The 20,164-nt window shown below is 49.7% G+C and overlaps 1 protein-coding gene across 1 annotated transcript in view; it reads left to right on the top strand.

Annotated features, from left to right (window-relative positions):
* Window positions 1-20,164, top strand: part of LOC121532051 (cadherin EGF LAG seven-pass G-type receptor 1-like) — a 101,260-nt gene that overhangs the window by 53,773 nt on the left and 27,323 nt on the right. Inside the window, exons 2-5 of the mRNA XM_041837699.2 lie at window positions 1,124-1,795; window positions 3,284-3,506; window positions 4,560-4,675; window positions 5,280-5,368. Coding sequence (XP_041693633.2) covers window positions 1,124-1,795; window positions 3,284-3,506; window positions 4,560-4,675; window positions 5,280-5,368 — 1,100 coding nt within the window. The remainder of the gene's footprint in view (window positions 1-1,123; window positions 1,796-3,283; window positions 3,507-4,559; window positions 4,676-5,279; window positions 5,369-20,164) is intronic.

Below are 20,164 nucleotides of genomic sequence, written 5' to 3'. Positions count from 1 at the left end.
TGCACGAGCATTAATTTTAAGCCTGAGCCCTACCAATGACCGCGTCATTCAGGCCCTACCCTACCTGGGCCCGATTGCTTCTGCCATATTTAAGTCCCGGCCCTGCCAGAAACCAGAAATTAGAAATAAATTAAGAAATAAAGTAAATCTATTAGCTTCTCCTCTCTGTCTGTCACTCTCTCCCTGCGCTCTGCTTGCTCGGCATGCACTCTGCTAATGGCGGCTCTGGGTCTGTGAGTATCCATAGCAACGGCTCCGCTTGGGCTGCTCTGCTCAATGACAAGACATGAGAGAGCAGTTAGCTGTTAGCTACTTTTCGTCACTCTAAACTCTGACAATACTCAAGGAACATTATTATTTTCAGTGAAATAATCTATCCTGTCTTATACTTGACGAGGTTGAAGCACTTCTGACATCATGTTATGATCTAAATCAGATATGACTGTACTGCGCAGCAAAGCACTAGTAAATGGCGCAGATTCAAAATGTTAGTGATCAATTTAGTGATACCTGAGCCCTGCCTGTACCCTAGTTATTGTTGAAAAAACAGGCCCTACCCGGCCCTAACCCGATGTATAATGTCGGGGCCCGTCCGGCTCGGGTCGGGTAGCAGAGTTCTAGTCCGGATACACTCTCGGCATCCTAGAACGTTCGGCTGCCCAGAGGTGGAACAGCTAGGTAGCCTACTTGCATGATCATTAAGAAGCAAAATAGCAGTTGTGTTGTTAAAAGGCAGATGGTTTTTCGCCACAATGCAAAACTTGAGTGGGGAGTTAGTATGCAGCTATTTAGCATATCAAACAAAAGCAAGGCACAGATGCGCAGTCTAATTAGCAATTGAATGTTCTTTTTTCATCATCATTGCATACATTGGCTAAGCAGGAGGCAGACAGGCAGTCAAAGTAATAGTGTTATTTTTCCAGGAACAGTAGCTAGTGGCTACGATTTCGCAGCCACAGCCTTACTTTAAAGCGTAAAAAACCAGCAGAAGTTAAAAGCAGTGCTTTGTTTCTAATTAGGTTTAATATTTTTAAATGTTGAATGACATGACCTTTGTGTCTTTAATGCATCTTGCAAGTGTTATTCTGTGACCCTGGTTGACCCTGGTTGTCTCTGATTCCAGACGGTGTCCACCGCGTCATGGCCCTCTGCACCCTGCGTGTCACCATCATCACCGACGAGATGCTGACCAACAGCATCACTGTGCGCCTGGAAAACATGTCCCAGGAGCGCTTTCTGTCGCCGCTCCTCGCCCACTTCATGGAGGGTGTGGCGGCCGTCCTGTCCACCAGCCGCACCGGTGTCTTCGTCTTTAACATCCAGAACGACACCCACGTCCAGGGGAGCATCCTCAACGTCACCTTCTCCGCCCTGCGCCCTTCTGGGGGAAACGAAGTTGGGGGGTCCGGGGGCACCATCTCCACTGGAAGATTTTTCCCCTCAGAAGCCCTGCAGGAGCAGATTTACCTGAACCGGACTCTGCTCACCCTGGTGTCCAGCCAGCGTGTGCTGCCTTTCGACGATAACATCTGCCTCCGTGAGCCCTGTGAGAACTACATGAAGTGTGTGTCAGTGCTGAGGTTCGACAGCTCGGCGCCCTTCGTGTCCTCGGATACGGTGCTGTTCAGGCCTATTCAACCGGTGACGGGGCTGCGCTGCCGATGCCCAGCAGGCTTCACGGGGGACTACTGTGAGACGGAGATTGACCTGTGCTACTCAGGGCCCTGCCAGAACAACGGCAAGTGCCGGAGCAGGGAAGGCGGGTACCTTTGCGAGTGTCCGGAGGACTTCACAGGTGAGTGTTGTTATCCACTTTTTGGTATCCTACTTGACTCTTTTTCTTTCACGCCATTCTCAACCTGCTATTTTTCACATCAAAATCTTTCACCTTTTACTCTGTGTTCAACTCTTTTCTTTCTTTCCCCTCTCCCTGTCATTAGTACTTAGATAGAAATGTGCCTACCCACATCAGGAACTTTCATCTGCTTTCACAGAACCTCTGTCTATAGGGTTTAATATTCCCACTATATTAAAGACACGGCCCACAGCCAAAACCCTGATTCTGCAGAGAGATTATTACCTGTTAATCAAACTCTAGCCGTCAATGCTTTGAAGGCTCTTGCCCAGCTCCAGGTAATCTCAAGTCATAACGAGGGTGATGATGGTTGACCTGACAGTGCTGGCCTCAGGTTTCTCACACTTTCGGGAAAAAGATCCCTCGTAATTCCCTTCAAACCGGAGATTATCTGTCTTGCAGTTGGGTCATTACCCGCTGGAATTCCTTGCCCTGTAAATCATAGGTGTTCTCTTTATCCAGATCGTGTCAGGATCATTTGCGACACACAACACCCCACACTATGAGCTGGACATAAATATGATAGTGGCACGTTGGAATGCAAAGACCTTGTGGGGTTGACAATTGTTCATTTTGACCAATGGGAAAATCATCTCTTGACTCTTTGGTGCTCTCCTTCATAATATGTATGTTGACCCTTAAAGGGTGACATAATCACACCACACTTTCCACATACTTTTCTCTTGTCTTCCTGTCTATCTTCTCTGTCTCTTCAATATAAAAGCCTGTTCATGCAAAATATGATTTAACCATACATCATCCTTTCCTTATTTTTTCATCGACAGCTATCTTTCTGCTCAGTATGTGACCCCTTAACGGTCACCCCAAGCTGTTAGGGAAAGCAAATCAGAGTGAAGTCATCACTACTGACATCAGCGTCCATTTGAAAGCTGTCATCACCGGAACACATCTCAGGTCTAGTTAACCAGACAGGACAGTATCAGGGTGGGTGGCTGGTGGGTCGTGACAGGTGTCTTACCACCGAGGTGGCCTGCTGCTTGTCCAAAGACACTCCATTGTCCTGTTGTCATTATGCCACAAGCCGTTTGGTTCCAGTGAAGAGCCAGTGTCAGTGTGGGTCACAGAGCAAAGCTGTGACAATCCACTGTGTTTTGACATGCTTGTGAAGGGGGGTTGAGCCCCCACCGCCCTCTCTCTGAGTCCATTCAGACTAGCTTTTAGGTTGTGTGGTAATGGATTTGAACTTGTGAGAGGGATGTGTCTGTTGTGAACCTGCCTGGTTTCAGCTTGTTCACAAAAAACATATTTGGGGGGCTTTGTCCTGTACACATCATAACATAAAAGCCTGAATGGAGGATTTAAAGGAGAACATGTGTAACTGCTTTCACACCTACCCCAACTTATGTCTCTAGAGGAAATACCCAGCAGATATTTCTGCTCACCTGTACTGTTCTTCCCTTCCTACAGGTGAGCATTGTGAGGTGAACTCACGCTCTGGCCGATGCGTCCCGGGGGTGTGTCAAAACGGGGCCAGGTGTGTGGACCTCCTGGTGGGGGGGTTCGTGTGCCAGTGCCCCCCGGGGGAGTACCAGAAGCCTTACTGTGAGATGAGCACCCGCAGCTTCCCCGGCCAGTCCTTCATCACCTTTAGAGGGCTACGACAGAGGTTCCACTTCACTGTGTCCTTCATGTGAGTACACCTATGTATCTTATAACATGTCTGTATAATAATGTGTGTATGTGTGTATGCGTGACTTTTTCTGGTGGGTGTATATTTGTGTCTTCCTCTGGTTCTCTCACGAACACCTGGAGCTTTTTTGACATAGTACTGAGCCATCTATACACACCCATATCATACACATCTAGCGCCATGTCTGGATACACAAACAACACCTTTGTAATAAGCAGTAATGGCTGTATCCATGGCAACACAAATAAGCAGCGCCCTGTCGTCATTGTCTCACCAACTGGACATGTTTAGGCACATCTGAACCTCAAATCACAGAAGTGCTGAATCACAGGGCTGCTACATCAGCCATGACATTTGCGTTCCGTATCACAAAGGAAGAGCAAGCCATTTGATCCAGTGGTTAGATGCAGATCTGGGTTCAAATAGTATACATTTTCTTTGAAATACTTTGAGAGTTTGATTGCGCCTGCTGCCCTGCCTGGAGTGATGTGGGATATATAAAGGCTGTAGTTAAACATCTCTTTCTAGTGTCCAGCTCACTTTCCCTGGCATAGATAAAAACAAGAAGTGATGCGTGGAGCCAGAGTGCCCTTTGGCTTTGTTGATCATTTTCTTGTCACGCTGCCCTGTGTCATGTTGCTTCTGACTCCTGTGCCCATACCCACTAAGTGTCAGTTGGTTAATGACACACAGCGGCATGGCTTCCAGTACTATCCCTGGTTCTATGTCTGTCCACACCAGTCCTCCTTCCCTCTGTCATTTTCCAAATCCATTTTGCTCCTCTCATTGTCCATAGTCCAATATGATTCTTCTTTCCATTTTCCCTTTTTCTCTCTTATTGTCCCTCATTTCCTAGGCCCCGCACACAACTGATATTGTTCTCGCGTTACCTCACGAGATATCTCTACACTCTGTGGACTAATTAAATGGCCATTAAATGGCTCCATTAAATAGCTCTCCTGTGCACATTTCCCTCCTCTTCATAGCCTTCATGTGCTGATAATATACTGTACTGTACAATCAAAGTGACCTTTGGTCCTGTATGACCTGCAGGTTTGCCACCAGAGAGAGGAATGTCCTACTGCTTTATAACGGAAGGTTTAACGAGAAGCACGACTTCATCGCCTTGGAGATCATCGAGGAACAAATCCAGCTCACCTTCTCAGCAGGTGAGGACATAAAGGGTTCAGAGAAGAGATAGCCAGACTTCAATTTCCTCTGTTCCCTTTGCTTCTCTTTGCTTCACTTCTCTCTCCTACCCCCCTCTATGTGAAATACAAAATCTCATTAACAGGGAGGTTCTAACCAACTGAGGGAGGGGTCAAAGTTTATGTAGCCAACCCTCAGATACCTGGGAAAATTGAGGGTAAACAGTGATCATGCAGTTCACCCAGTGTTAGTGTGTTGAGTTTGGCAGGGAATTCATGCCATGGAGGTACTAGCAAAACAATCATTAACTTGCCTTCCATTTAACTATAATTGTGTTCTGGATGAGTAGCATCGATATTGAAAGACCTCCACAGAGGTCCAAAAGGTTGTGTTTTTCTTAGTCTTCCACAGCCCAATCCCTCAGCTTTATACCAAACCAAGTGACAGGGCTGCCATTGGGTGAAACACATACTCAGGGTTGTGACTTTAAAGAAAGAATGAGAAGTGAGATAGAGTGAACTTCCTTAGAGGAGGTATCTATGAAAGTGGCCAAACTCAGTTGGAGTGGATTCCATGTCGATTAAACGCATTCCTGTTTCCTATATCCTATTTCCTTCCCTGTAGGAGAAGTCAAAACCAAGGTATCACCCTTTGTCCTAGGTGGGGTCAGTGATGGCCAGTGGCATAGAGTACAGCTACACTACTACAACAAGGTAAGCGCGCTTCCTGGATAGGTGGAGTTATCATAACATAATAGAATGATGCATGTCCCTGTCCGAGGGGTAAGTGACGAGGCGTGTGGTGGGGTGGGGGAGAGGGCAGGGGGGTCAATAGTTTGGGCAACAGTAGGATACTAGGGCACCAGTAGGATAAGGATATAATGAACCCAGATGAAGTGCCCTCATAAGCCTCCAGGCCTCAATCTAATAGGTCAAAGGTTATTCAAGTAGGGCACCCATACTATCCCCCCACCCCACTCCAACTCCATACAGAGTTCAGATTTTGAAAGGATTGTCATGGGAACGGACACGCTAGTCTTTGTTTGGGGCGATTTGAAGTTCAGGGATGAGTTGAGTTGAGGCCGTCATATTCACAAAGACAACAGAAGGGATTATTGAGATTCTATTTGAGCATTGTACTATTGTTTTGAAAGACAATCTGGTTTAGGCCTGTGTAACTAAACAGGAAGGTCTCAACATACAATTATTTCTGGACCCAGGGCTTTCTATGCAGGGTTTTTATGTTTATGGGCATTGGAAATTATTGTGGTCACCCACTGAGAGACCTGTTCCTGGAAATATATATTAGTTATTTTTCAGAAAATGTAAAGCTTTGATAAGCCTTTGAAAACAACACAGTAATGTGACAATGCACTAGGGTACCCCTACTTACAGTGCATTCGGAAAGTATTCAGACCTCTTGACTTTTTCCACATTTTGTTACGTTACAGCCTTATTCTCCCGAGTGGCGCAGCGGTCTAAGGCACTGCATCTCAGTGCTTGAGGCGTCACTACAGACTCCCTGGTTCGATTCCAGGCTGTATCACAACCGGACGTGATTGGGAGTCCCATAGGGCGGCGCACAATTGGCTCAGCGTCGTCCGAGTTTGGCCGGTGTAGGCCATCATTGTAAATAAGAATTTGTTCTTAACTGACTTGCCTAGTTAAATAAAGATTTTTTTTTTTTTAATCTAAAATGGATTAAACAGTTTTTTCCCCTCATCAATCTACACACAATACAAAAGAAAAAACAGGTTTTTATAAATTGTTGCAAATTTGTTACAAATTCAAAAATGAAATATCACATTTACATAAGTATTCAGACCCTTAACTCTGTACTTTGTTGAAGCACCTTTGGCAGCGATTACAGCCTTGAGTCTTCATGGGTATGTCGCTACAAGTTTGGCACATCTGTATTTGGGGAGTTTCTGCCATTCTTCTCTGCAGATCCTCTCAAGCTCTGTCAGGTTGGATGGGGATCGTCGCTGCACAGCTATTTTCAGGTTTCTCCACAGATGTTAGATCGGGTTCAGGTCCGGGCTCTGGCTGGGCCACTCAAGGACATTCAGAGACTTGTCCCGAAGCCACTCCTGCGTTGTCTTGGCTCTGTGCTTAGGGTCGTTGTCCTGTTGAAAGGTGAACCTTCGCCCCAGTCTGAGGTTCTGAGCGCAAGGGAGCAGGTTTTCATCAAGGATCTCTCTGTACTTTGCTCCGTTCATCTTTCCCTCGATCCTGACTAGTCTCCCAGTCCCTGCCGCTGAAAAACATCCCCACAGCATGATTCTTCCACCACCATGCTTCACGGTAGGGATGGTGCCAGGTTTCCTCCAGACGTGACCTTGGCATTCAGGCCAAAGAGTTCAATCTTGGTTTCATCAGATCAGAGAATCTTGTTTCTCATGGTCTGAGAGTCCTTTAGGTGCCTTTTGGCAAACTCCAAGCGGGCTGTCATGTGCCTTTTACTGAGGAGTGGCTTCCATCTGGCCACTCTACCATAAAGGCCTGATTGGTGGAGTGCTGCAGCGATGGTTGTCCTTTTGGAAGGTTCTCCCATCTCCACACACAGACGAACTCTGGAGCTCTGTCAGAGTGACCATCGGGTTCTTCTCCCCTTTGACCGGGTGGCCAGCTCTAGCAAAAGTCTTGGTGGTTCCAAACTTCTTCCATTAAAGAATGATGGAGACCACTGTGTTCTTGGGGACCTTCAATGCTGCAGACATTTTTTGGTACCCTTCCTCAGATCTGTGCCGACACAATCCTGACTCTGAGCTCTACGGACAATTCCTTCGACCTCATGGCTTGGTTTTTGCTCTGACATGCACTGTCAGCTGTGGGACCTTATATAGACAGGTGTGTGCCTTTCCAAATCATGTCAAATCAATTGAATTTACCACAGGTAGACTACAATCAAGTTGTAGAAACATCTCAAGGATGATCAATGGAAACAGGATGCACTTGAGCTCAATTTCGAGTCTCATAGCAAAGGGTCTGTATACTTAATAAACAGTAAATAAGCTATTTCTGTTTTTTATATTTAATACATTTGCTAAAATTTCTAAAAACCTGTTTTCACTTTGTCATTATGGGGTATTGTGTGTAGATTGATGAGATGTTTTATTTATTTAGTCCATTTTAGAATAAGGCTGTAACATAACAAAATGGGAAGGGGTCTGAATACTTTCCGAGTGCACTGTACGTTCATAGTTGGTTATATGCAGACATACTGTATCTGTAAGAGCATGAGCCTGGTCCTGGATACAGCAGGGTTGGGGTCAATTCCATTTCAATTCAGGTCAATTCAGGAAGTATACTGAAATTCCAATTCCAATTCTCTTCAATGCTTTTCAAAATTGGAATTGGAATTTGGTTGACTGGGATTGAAATGGAATTGACTCCAACCCTGTGGCACAGTATCTCAATATGGGTTTCGTCAACTTTACAGACATATCCGGATATCTTTCTACAAACAAATGGCTCAATGTTCGAAGAGGAGTTAAACTAGCCTAACTAGAGCAGTCTGTAGATAACTACCTGACAGAGGCTGTTGGGTGTGAATTTATGTATTGTAGTTATTAATTAACACCCTTCCCCCCTAGCCTGTTTTCTTTCTTTGTTGTCCTGTGACAATGAGGGCAGCTGAGGGAGTACTTCCCCCCCTCTCCTCAATTCATATTCTCCCCCTGTGGAGCCACACAAACAAGCTGGTCCTCCCCTGTTGGGTCATTCTCTTACCGACAATGAATGGCTTGGGGTCCCACTACGACACCAGCGATCACCTACTTACTCTGTCATACACCACCAAGTCCTGGCTGGGTCAATCTACTGCTAGAACTGATATTGTCCCCCCTAAGATTTTGAAATATCATCATTGATCGGGAAAGAGGACTAAATGTGGTTTGGTTTGAAACTTCTGTTGAATACCTTTTTTTAGGCTGTTGATTCAGAGTTTTCTTTGTGACTATCCAGCAGAACTTGAAATATTTTCCCTATCCCCAGCACCCCTTCCTCTCCACATACAGTGCATTCAGAAAGCATTCATACCCCTTCACTTTTTACACATTTTGTTACGTTACAACCTTATTCTAAAATGGATGAAATATTTTTTCCCCTCATCAATCTACACACAATGCCCCATAATGACAAAGAGAAAACAGGTTTTTAGAAATTTTAGCAAATGTATAAGAAAAAAAGAATACATACCTTATTTGCATAAGTATTCAGACCCTTTGCTATGAGACTCAAAATTGAGCTCAGGTGCATCCTGTTTCCATTGGTGATCCTTGAGATGTTTCTAAAACTTAATTGGAGTCCACCTGTGGTAAATTCAATTGATTGGACATGATTTGGAAAGGGACACACCTGTCTATATAAGGTTGCATGTCAGAGCAAAAACCAAGCCATGAGGTCAAAGGAATTGTCCGTAGAGCTCCGAGACAGGTTTGTGTCGATGCACAGATCTGGGGAAGGGTACCAAAAATGTTTTACAGCATTGAAGGTCCCCAAGAACACAGTGGACTCCATCATTTTTAAATGGAAGAAGTTTGGAAGCACCAAGACTCTTCCTAGAGCTGGCCGCCCGGCTAAACTGAGCAATCGGGGGAGAAGGTCCTTGGTCAGGGAGGTGACCAAGAACCTGAAGGTCACGCTGACAGAGCTCCAGAGTTCCTCTGTGGAGATGGGAGAACCTTCCAGAAGGACATCCATCTCTGCATCACTCCACCAATCAGGCCTTTATGGTAGAGTGGCCAGACGGAAGCCACTCATCAGTAAAAGGTACATGATAGCCCGCTTGGAGTTTGTCAAAAGGCACCTAAAGGACTCTCAGAAACAAGATTCTCTGGTCTGATGAAACTAAGATTGAACTCTTTGGCCTGAATGCTAAGCGTCATGTCTGGAGGAAACCTGGCACCATCCCTACGGTGAAACATGGTGGTGGCAGCATCATGCTGTGAGGATGTTTTTCAGCGGCAGGGACTGGGAGACTAGTCAGGATTGAGGGAAAGATGGGGCCTCCCGAGTGGCGCAGTGGTCTAAGTCACTGCATCGCAGTGCTAGCTGTGCCACTAGAGATCCTGGTTCGAGTCCAGGCTCTGTCGCAGCCGGGCGCGACCGGAAGACCCATGGGGTGGCGCACAATTGTCCCAGCATCGTCCAGGGTAGGGGAGGGTTTGGCCGGCAGGGATGTTCTTGTCCCATCGTGCACTAGCGACTCCTGTGGCGGGCCGGGCACGCTGCACGCTGACTCGGTCGCCAGGTGTACGGTGTTTCCTCCGACACATTGGTGCGGCTGGCTTCCGGGTTAAGTGGGCACTGTGTCAAGAAGCAGTGCGGCGCGGCGCGGCGCGGCTCGGTTGGGTTGTGTTTCGGAGGATGCACAACTCTCGACCTTCGCCTCTCCCATGTCCGTACGGGAGTTGCAGCGATGGGACAAGACTGTAACTACCAATTGGATAGCACGGAATTGGGGGAGAAAAAGGGGGTAAAAAAAAGGATTGAGGGAAAGATGAACAGAGCAAAGTACAGAGAGATCCTTGATGAAAACCTGCTCCCTTGCGCCCAGGACCTCAGACTGGGGCAAAGGTTCACCTTCCAACAGGACAACGACCCTAAGCACACAGCCAATACAACGCAGGAGTGGCTTCGGGACAAGTCTCTGAATGTCCTTGTGTGGCCCAGCCAGAGCCTGGACTTGAACCTGATCGAACATCTCTGGAGAGACCTGAAAATAGCTGTGCAGCGACGCTCCCCATCCAACCTGACAGAGCTTGAGAGGATCTGCAGAGAAGAATGGGAGAAACTCCCCAAATACAGGTGTGTCAAGCCTGTAGCGTCATACCCAAGAAGACTCGAGGCTGTAATCACTGCCAAAGGTGCTTCAACAAAGTACTGAGTAAAGGGTCTGAATACTTGTGTGAAATGTACGTTTTTTATTTTTAATACATTAGCAGCGATTTATAAAACCTATTTTTGCTTTGTCATTATGGGGTATTGTGTGTAGATTGATGAGGGGAAAAAAACAATTTAATCAATAAGGCTGTAACGTAACGAAATGTGGAAAAAGTAAATGGGTCTGAATACTTTCAGAATGCACTGTACATGCACGTGCACACAGACACACATCCCTTTCCCTCATGGCTTGTGGAGGTCATGGTTTCTTGACCTCCATGTTGCAGGCCACCACCCCCCCTTTGCCAGGGTCAAAGGTTGTGCAATCATGTAATGACTCAAGTACCCCAACAAGTATAACCAGTGATGGTGTTCACAGACAGGAAATCTAAACATATAGTTTGTCTCATGTCTGATTGCGCCGCCCCTTAATCTCATAGGTCGTGATATCAATGTCATAGTTTGCAAACTTCATATGTTTTATCAATGAACAATTGCCCACAGCTGTGGTAAGTTAACCTTGACTTACCCTTTGTCACGATCGTCGTATGGAATAGACCAAGGCGCAGCGTGATGAACGAACATGTTTATTTATCTATAGTGATAAATACTGACAATGAACAAAACAACAAACGACTCGTGAAGTCCACGGTACAAAACACAAAACCAACTGGAACAAGAACCCACAAACACAAAGGGAAAAACAGACAGTTTAAATATGGCTCCCAATCAGAGACAACCAGCCACAGCTGACACTCGTTGCCTCTGATTGGGAGTCACTCCAGCCAACATAGAAATAAACACAACTAGAACTCCCAACATAGAAATACAACACATAGAATGAACACACCCTGGCTCAACATATAGAGTCCCAGAGCCAGGGTGTGACAGTACCCCCCCCTAAAGGCGGACTGCGACCGCGCCTCAACTAGAACAAAACAGGGGAGGGCTGGGTGGGCATTCCTCCTCGGCGGCGGTTCTGGCTCCGGGCTAGCCCACCACCCTCCAATAATCCCCCCATAACGCCCCTGGTCCGGTCTGGCCCCGCTGGCTGGAGCTGAACTGGACGTAGTAGGAGCGGATAGCTTCAGCTCCGTTGTGGAGCAGTTGAGCGGTACCTGATTAGGCACCAATGACCCAGGCACGGGTTGTGCCGGACTGACGACGCGCACCCCTGGCTTGGTGCGTGAGGCAGGAACGGACCGGACCGGGCTGACGATGCGCACCCCTGGCTTGGTGCGTGGAGCAGCAACGGGCCGGACCGGGCTGACGATACGCACCCCTGGCTTGGTGCGTGGAGCAGGAACGGACCGGACCGGGCTGACGATGCGCACCCCTGGCTTGGTGCGTGGAGCCGGAACGGGCCTCACCGGACTGACGACTCGCACCCCTGGCTTGGTGCGTGGAGCAGCAACGGGCCGGACCGGGCTGACGATGCGCACCCCTGGCTTGGTGCGTGGAGCCGAACGGGCTTTACCGGGCTGACGACTCGCACCCCCTGGCTTGGTGCGTGGAGCAGCAACGGGCTTTACCAGGCTGACGACTCGCACCCCTGGCTTGGTGCAAGTAGCAGGAACGGGCTGGACCAGGCTGACGACTCGCACCCCTGGCTTGGTGCGAGTGGCAGGAACAGGCTGGACCAGGCTGACGACTCGCACTCCTGGCTTGTTGCGAGTGGCAGGAACAGGCCGGGCCGGGCTGGCGACGCGCACCGTAGCTTTGGTGCGAGTGGCAGGAACAGGCCGGGCCGGGCTGGCGACGCACATCGTAGGTTTGGTGCGAGGAGCAGGAACAGGCCGGGCCGGGCTGGCGACGCGCACCGTAGGCTTGGTGCGAGTGGCAGGAACAGGCCGGGCCGGGCTGGCGACGCACATCGTAGGTTTGGTGCGAGGAGCAGGAACAGGCCGGGCCGGGGTGGCGACGCGCACCGTAGGCTTGGTGCGAGTGGCAGGAACAGGCCGGGCCGGGCTGGCGACGCGCACCGTAGGCTTGGTGCGAGGGGTAGGAACAGGCCGGGCCGGGCTGTGGAGACGTATAGGAGACCTGGAGTGAAGAGCGGCCACAACCCATCCTGGCTGAATGCCTACCTTCACACACACTGTGTGAGGCATCCGCACAGGACGTACAGGGCTGTGTACCCGTACTGGCATAACAGCACGTGCCACTGGAGCAGGATATCCGGGACCGCGGAGAGGCATTGGAGACCACGAGCGTTGAGCCGGCACACTCCGTCCTGGCTGCATACCCACCTTCGCACGACACGTGCGGGGTGCTCGCACAGGACGTACCGGACTATGCCGGACCACTCGTGGCACAGTACGCCGCTCCGCATACCGCGGAACCTGCCCCGTTCCATGCTGCCATGCCTGAGTACGGGAAGTTGGTTCCGCTCTCCATCCAGGCTCCGCCAACCTGCCTTCTGGCCCCCCAAACCCGGTGGCCTCCTCTCCAAATCGCCCTGTGGCAGCCTCCTGCTGCCCAGTCGCCCCATGCCGTGTGCCCCCCTAAAAAATGTTTGGGGTTGCCTCTCGTCCGTCCGACGATGACACTGCTGACGCCGCTGCTCCTCTCTCGCCAGGGCCTTAATCCTAGCCCATGGTCCTTTTCCCCCGAGCATGTCCTCCCAGGACCACACTTTGCCCACCTGGGCCATCGCCAACCTCTCCATCTCCTTTCCCGGCGCTTCCTCCCATGTCCAGTCTGCCTGCTCCTGGACACGCTGCTTGGTCCTTGTATGGTGGGTTCTTCTGTCACGATCGTCGTATGGAATAGACCAAGGCGCAGCGTGATGAACGAACATGTTTATTTATCTATAGTGATAAATACTGACAATGAACAAAACAACAAACGACTCGTGAAGTCCACGGTACAAAACACAAAACCAACTGGAACAAGAACCCACAAACACAAAGGGAAAAACAGACAGTTTAAATATGGCTCCCAATCAGAGACAACCAGCCACAGCTGACACTCGTTGCCTCTGATTGGGAGTCACTCCAGCCAACATAGAAATAAACACAACTAGAACTCCCAACATAGAAATACAACACATAGAATGAACACACCCTGGCTCAACATATAGAGTCCCAGAGCCAGGGTGTGACAGTACCCCCCCCTAAAGGCGCAGACTGCGACCGCGCCTCAACTAGAACAAAACAGGGGAGGGCTGGGTGGGCATTCCTCCTCGGCGGCGGTTCTGGCTCCGGGCTAGCCCACCACCCTCCAATAATCCCCCCATAACGCCCCTGGTCCGGTCTGGCCCCGCTGGCTGGAGCTGAACTGGACGTAGTAGGAGCGGATAGCTTCAGCTCCGTTGTGGAGCAGTTGAGCGGTACCTGATTAGGCACCAATGACCCAGGCACGGGTTGTGCCGGACTGACGACGCGCACCCCTGGCTTGGTGCGTGAGGCAGGAAACGGACCGGACCGGGCTGACGATGCGCACCCCTGGCTTGGTGCGTGGAGCAGCAACGGGCCGGACCGGGCTGACGATACGCACCCCTGGCTTGCGTGCGTGGAGCAGGAACGACCGGACCGGGCTGACGATGCGCACCCCTGGCTTGGTGCGTGGAGCCGGAACGGGCCTCACCGGACTGACGACTCGCACCCCTGGCTTGGTGCGTGGAGCAGCAACGGGCCGGACCGGGCTGACGACGCGCACCCCTGGCTTGGTGCGTGGAGCCGGAACGGGCTTTACCGGGCTGACGACTCGCACCCCTGGCTTGGTGCGTGGAGCAGCAACGGGCTTTACCAGGCTGACGACTCGCACCCCTGGCTTGGTGCAAGTAGCAGGAACGGGCTGGACCAGGCTGACGACTCGCACCCCTGGCTTGGTGCGAGTGGCAGGAACAGGCTGGACCAGGCTGACGACTCGCACTCCTGGCTTGTTGCGAGTGGCAGGAACAGGCCGGGCCGGGCTGGCGACGCGCACCGTAGCTTTGGTGCGAGTGGCAGGAACAGGCCGGGCCGGGCTGGCGACGCACATCGTAGGTTTGGTGCGAGGAGCAGGAACAGGCCGGGCCGGGCTGGCGACGCGCACCGTAGGCTTGGTGCGAGTGGCAGGAACAGGCCGGGCCGGGCTGGCGACGCGCACCGTAGACTTGGTGCGAATGGCAGGAACAGGCCGGGCCGGGCTGGCGACGCACATCGTAGGTTTGGTGCGAGGAGCAGGAACAGGCCGGGCCGGGGTGGCGACGCGCACCGTAGGCTTGGTGCGAGTGGCAGGAACAGGCCGGGCCGGGCTGGCGACGCGCACCGTAGGCTTGGTGCGAGGGGCAGGAACAGGCCGGGCCGGGCTGTGGAGACGGATAGGAGACCTGGAGTGAAGAGCGGCCACAACCCGTCCTGGCTGAATGCCTACCTTCACACACTCTGTGTGAGGCATACGCACAGGACGTACAGGGCTGTGTACCCGTACTGGCATAACAGCACGTGCCACTGGAGCAGGATATCCGGGACCGCGGAGAGGCATTGGAGACCACGAGCGTTGAGCCGGCACACTCCGTCCTGGCTGCATACCCACCTTCGCACGACACGTGCGGGGTGCTCGCACAGGACGTACCGGACTATGCCGGACCACTCGTGGCACAGTACGCCGCTCCGCATACCGCGGAACCTGCCCCGTCCCATGCTGCCATGCCTGAGTACGGGAAGTTGGTTCCGCTCTCCATCCAGGCTCCGCCAACCTGCCTTCTGGCCCCCCAAACCCGGTGGCCTCCTCTCCAAATCGCCCTGTGGCAGCCTCCTGCTGCCCAGTCGCCCATGCCGTGTGCCCCCCCCCCCCCTAAAAAATGTTTGGGGTTGCCTCTCGTCCGTCCGATGATGACACTGCTGACGCCGCTGCTCCTCTCTCGCCAGGGCCTTAATCCTAGCCCATGGTCCTTTTCCCCCGAGCATGTCCTCCCAGGACCACACTTTGCCCACCTGGGCCATCGCCAACCTCTCCATCTCCTTTCCCGGCGCTTCCTCCCATGTCCAGTCTGCCTGCTCCTGGACACGCTGCTTGGTCCTTGTATGGTGGGTTCTTCTGTCACGATCGTCGTATGGAATAGACCAAGGCGCAGCGTGATGAACGAACATGTTTATTTATCTATAGTGATAAATACTGACAATGAACAAAACAACAAACGACTCGTGAAGTCCACGGTACAAAACACAAAACCAACTGGAACAAGAACCCACAAACACAAAGGGAAAAACAGACAGTTTAAATATGGCTCCCAATCAGAGACAACCAGCCACAGCTGACACTCGTTGCCTCTGATTGGGAGTCACTCCAGCCAACATAGAAATAAACACAACTAGAACTCCCAACATAGAAATACAACACATAGAATGAACACACCCTGGCTCAACATATAGAGTCCCAGAGCCAGGGTGTGACACCCTTTCACTCTTAGTACTAGAGAGGGATATAGCAGCTAGTTGTTTTGTGTACAGTCGTGGTCAAAAGTTTTGAGAATGACACAAGTATTGGTCTTCACAAGGTTTGCTGCTTCAGTGTTTTTAGATATCTTTGTCAGAAGTTACTATGGTGTACTGAAGTATAATTACAAGCATTCCATAAGTGTCAAAGGCTTTTATTGACAATTACATTAAGTTTATGCAAAGAGTCAATATTTGCAGTGTTGACCCTTCTTTTTCAAGACCTCTGCAATCCGCCCTGGCATGCTGTCAATTAACTTCTGGGCCACATCCTGACTGATGGCAGCCCATTCTTGCATAATCAATGCTTGGAGTTTGTCAGAATTTGTGGGTTTTTGTTTGTCCACCCGCCTCTTGAGGATTGACCACAAGTTCTCAATGGGATTAAGGTCTGGGGAATTTACTGGCCATGGACCCAATATTTCGATGTTTTGTTCCCTGAGCCACTTAGTTATCACTTTTGCCTTATGGTAAGGTGCTCCATCATGCTGGAAAAGGCATTGTTCGTCACCAAACTGTTATTGGATGGTTGGGAGAAGTTGCTCTCAGAGGATGTGTTGGTACCATTCTTTATTCATGGCTGTGTTCTTAGGCAGAATTGTGAGTGAGCCCACTCCCTTGGCTGAGAAGCAACCCCACACATGAATGGTTTCAGGATGCCTTACTGTTGGCATGACACAGGACTGATGGTAGCGCTCACCTTGTCTTCTCCGGACAAGCTTGTTTCCAGATGCCCCAAACTATCGGAAAGGGGATTCATCAGAGAAAATGACTTTACCCCAGTCCTCAGCAGTCCAATCCCTGTACCTTTTGCAGTATATCAGTCTGTCCCTGATGTTTTTCCTGGAGAGAAGTGGCTTCCTCGCTGCCCTTCTTAACACCAGGCCATCCTCCAAAAGTCTTTGCCTAACTGTGTGTGCAGATGCACTCACACCTGTCTGCTGCCATTCCTGAGCAAGCTCTGCACTGGTGGTGCCCCGATCCCGCAGCTGAATCAGCTTTAGGAGACGGTCCTGGCGCTTGCTGGACTTTCTTGGGAACCCTGAAGCCTTCTACATAACAATTTAACCTCTCTCCTTGAAGTTCTTGATGATCCGATAAATGGTTGATTTAGGTGCAATCTTACTAGCAGCAATATCCTTGCCTGTGAAGCCCTTTTTGTGCAAAGCAATGATGATGGCCCGTGTTTCCTTGCAGTTAACCATGGTTAACAGAGGAAGAACAATGATTTCAAGCACCACCCTCCTTTTAAAGCTTCCTGTCTGTTATTCTAACTCAATCAGCATGACAAAGTGATCTCCAGCCTTGTCCTCGTCAACACTCTCACCTGTGTTAACGAGAAAATCACTGACATGTTGTCAGCTGGTCCTTTTGTGGCAGGGCTGAAATGCAGTGGAAATGTTTTTTTGGGATTAAGTTTATTTTCATGGCAAAGAGGGACTTTGCAATTCATCTGATCACTCTTCATAACATTCTGGAGTATATGTAAATTGCCATCATAAAAACTGAGGCAGCAGACTTTGTGAAAATTAACATTTGTGTAATTCTCAAAACTTTTGACCATGACTGTAGTTCATCCTGGCCTTCACTGCCTTGGCATGCATCATCTGTGTTACCAGCACACACATGAGTGCACATATGCAGACACATGCACGTGCACACACACACACACTTACATATACACACACAGTTTGGAATTTCCTCATTCAGCTCATTTGCCACATGCTAAAATCATTGTTTTAGTCTTTGTTTTGTACTTTGCTTTCCTAGAGAACAGGAACCTGGAACACACTTGATTTATCTCTGTGGATTTATGAGTGTTTAGATTGTGTGGAAAAGAAAGGGAACAGGTGTCACTGAGTTCCTGTTGTTGACGTTGATATGGTGGCATAATGTGAATAGAATGTGGCCTGAATATGGCAATAACAAGGAGCATCTCGTAATACTCTTTTGGTAGTTTTGCTACACTCTATATACAAAAGTATGTGGACACCCCTTCAAATAAGTGGATTCGGCTATTTTAGCCACACCTGTTGCTGACATGTGTATAAAATCGAGCACACAGCCACACAATCTCCGTAGACAAACATTGGCGGTAGAATGGCCTTACTGAAGAGCTCAGTGACTTTCAACGTGGCACCGTCATAGGATGTCACCTTTCCAACAAGTCAGCTCGTCAAATTTCTGCCCTTGTAGAGCTGCCCCGGTCAACTGTAAGTGCTGTTTTTGTGACGTGGAAATGTCTAGGAGCAACAACGGCTCAGCCGTGAAGTGGTAGGCCACACAAGCTCACAGAACGGGACCGCAGAGTTCTGAAGCGCGTAGCGCATAAAAATAATCTGTCCTCGGTTGCAACACTCACTACTGAGTTCCAAACTGCCTCTGGAAGCAACGTCAGCACATTAACTTTTCATCGGAAGCCTCATGAAATGGGTTTCCATGGCGGAGCAGCCGCACACAAGCATAAGATCACCATGCGCAATGCCAAGCATCGGCTGGAGTGGTGTAAAGCTTGCCGCCATTGGACTCTGGAGCAGTGGAAACGCGTTCTCTGGAGTTATGAATCACGCTTCACCATCTGGCAGTCCGACGGACGAATCTGGGTTTGGCGGATGCCAGGAGAACTCTACCTGCCCCAACGCATAGTGCCAACTGTAAAGTTTGGTGGAGGAGGAATAATGGTCTGGTGCTGTTTTTCATGGTTCGGGCTAGGCCCCTTAGTTCCAGTGAAGGGAAATCTTAACGCTACAGCATACAATGTCATTCTAGACAATTCTGTAGTTCCAACTTTGTGGCAACAGTTTGGGGAAGACCCTTTGTTGTTTCAGCATGACAATGCCCCCGTGCACAAAGCGAGGTCCGTACAGAAATGGTTTGTCGAGAACTTGAGTGGCCTGCACAGAGCCCTGACCTCAACCCCATCGAACACCTTTGGGATGAATTGGAACACAGACTGCGAGCCAGGCCTAATCGCCCAAAGTCAGTACTCGACCTCACTAATGCTCTTGTGGCTGAATGGGAGCAAGTCCCTGCATCAATGTTCCAACATCTAGTGGAAAGCCTTCCCAGAAGAGTGGATGCTGTTATAGCAGCAAACGGGCGACCAGCTCTATATTAATGGCCATGATTTTGGAATGAGATGTTCGACGAGCAGGTGTCCACATACTTTTGGCAATGTAGTACATATGCACAAACTCTTTTGAACTGTTTCGGCTGGGAAGCATGCGGACGCCTTTAGCATGAATAATTTCAATGGGGTTTGAAAGGCCAACAGTGGCAAGTCCTCTGTTTTCCATGAACGCAGACTGGAGAGTGATAGCAGGACCAGATCATAGTACTGATATCTGATTCCTCTATTGTTCCCAGAGTCACCCATATCTCAGACAGACAGGCAAATATGTTATCAGGGAAACTGATATGCTCATTTTGTTGAATGTCATCCTTGCTACAGTAATCAGTTGCCTGAAACTCGACTCTCAGCACCTAATAGGCATCCCCCGTTTGACTTGTGACAGCTGGAATGCCGTCATCGATCAGGCCCACGCAGGAGGACTAGAATGTCTCAGAGATTGATTGTAGTCTATGTGAATGCATTGGGGGAAGTGGGTGTGATGGGGATGTGATTAGTGTTTTTGAACTGTGTGGACTGGTGCAGGCAACTCTCCACGCATGGTTACTTGATATTTCTACTAGGGACAGAAGTCATTATAATGAGCCATTCAGTTTGGTTTGTACTAACGTACCAACACGCAGAAACAGCTGTTCCACTATCTCTGCTCCCACAATATTGTACCTCTTCCTGTTGTCACACCTGCAGTGGCATCCACGGGTCATCCTCCCTGCACTATCACATCCCCACAGGAAGGAGATCAAAGGTCCAGACACACACACACACACACAAACACCTATGCACACACTGACAGATACACACTCATACAGATGTATTCACATAGGAGCCGATTCCGACCCGAGTTAAGCGTAAAATAGCGTAATTCTGTTAGGCCTACTGCTGCTAGGTAGCTCTCTCTCTGCTCTCTCCCTCCCCTCTGTCTGTCCTTGATTGCAGGAGTGAAGTCTGGTGTGCGGGAGTCAGGGTTCCAGCTGCAGCTCATTCACCATAATCACCTCAGCCTTTAAGACCCGGTCAAACTTTCCACTCATCGTCAGATCATAGTCAAGACAACCATGTTAGTCTCGCTGC

This window comes from Coregonus clupeaformis, chromosome 19, assembly GCF_020615455.1.
Source record: "Coregonus clupeaformis isolate EN_2021a chromosome 19, ASM2061545v1, whole genome shotgun sequence".
Lineage (NCBI taxonomy): Eukaryota > Metazoa > Chordata > Actinopteri > Salmoniformes > Salmonidae > Coregonus > Coregonus clupeaformis.
Note: the sequence above shows the minus strand (reverse complement) of the source record. Positions and strands in the feature narration are given on the sequence as shown.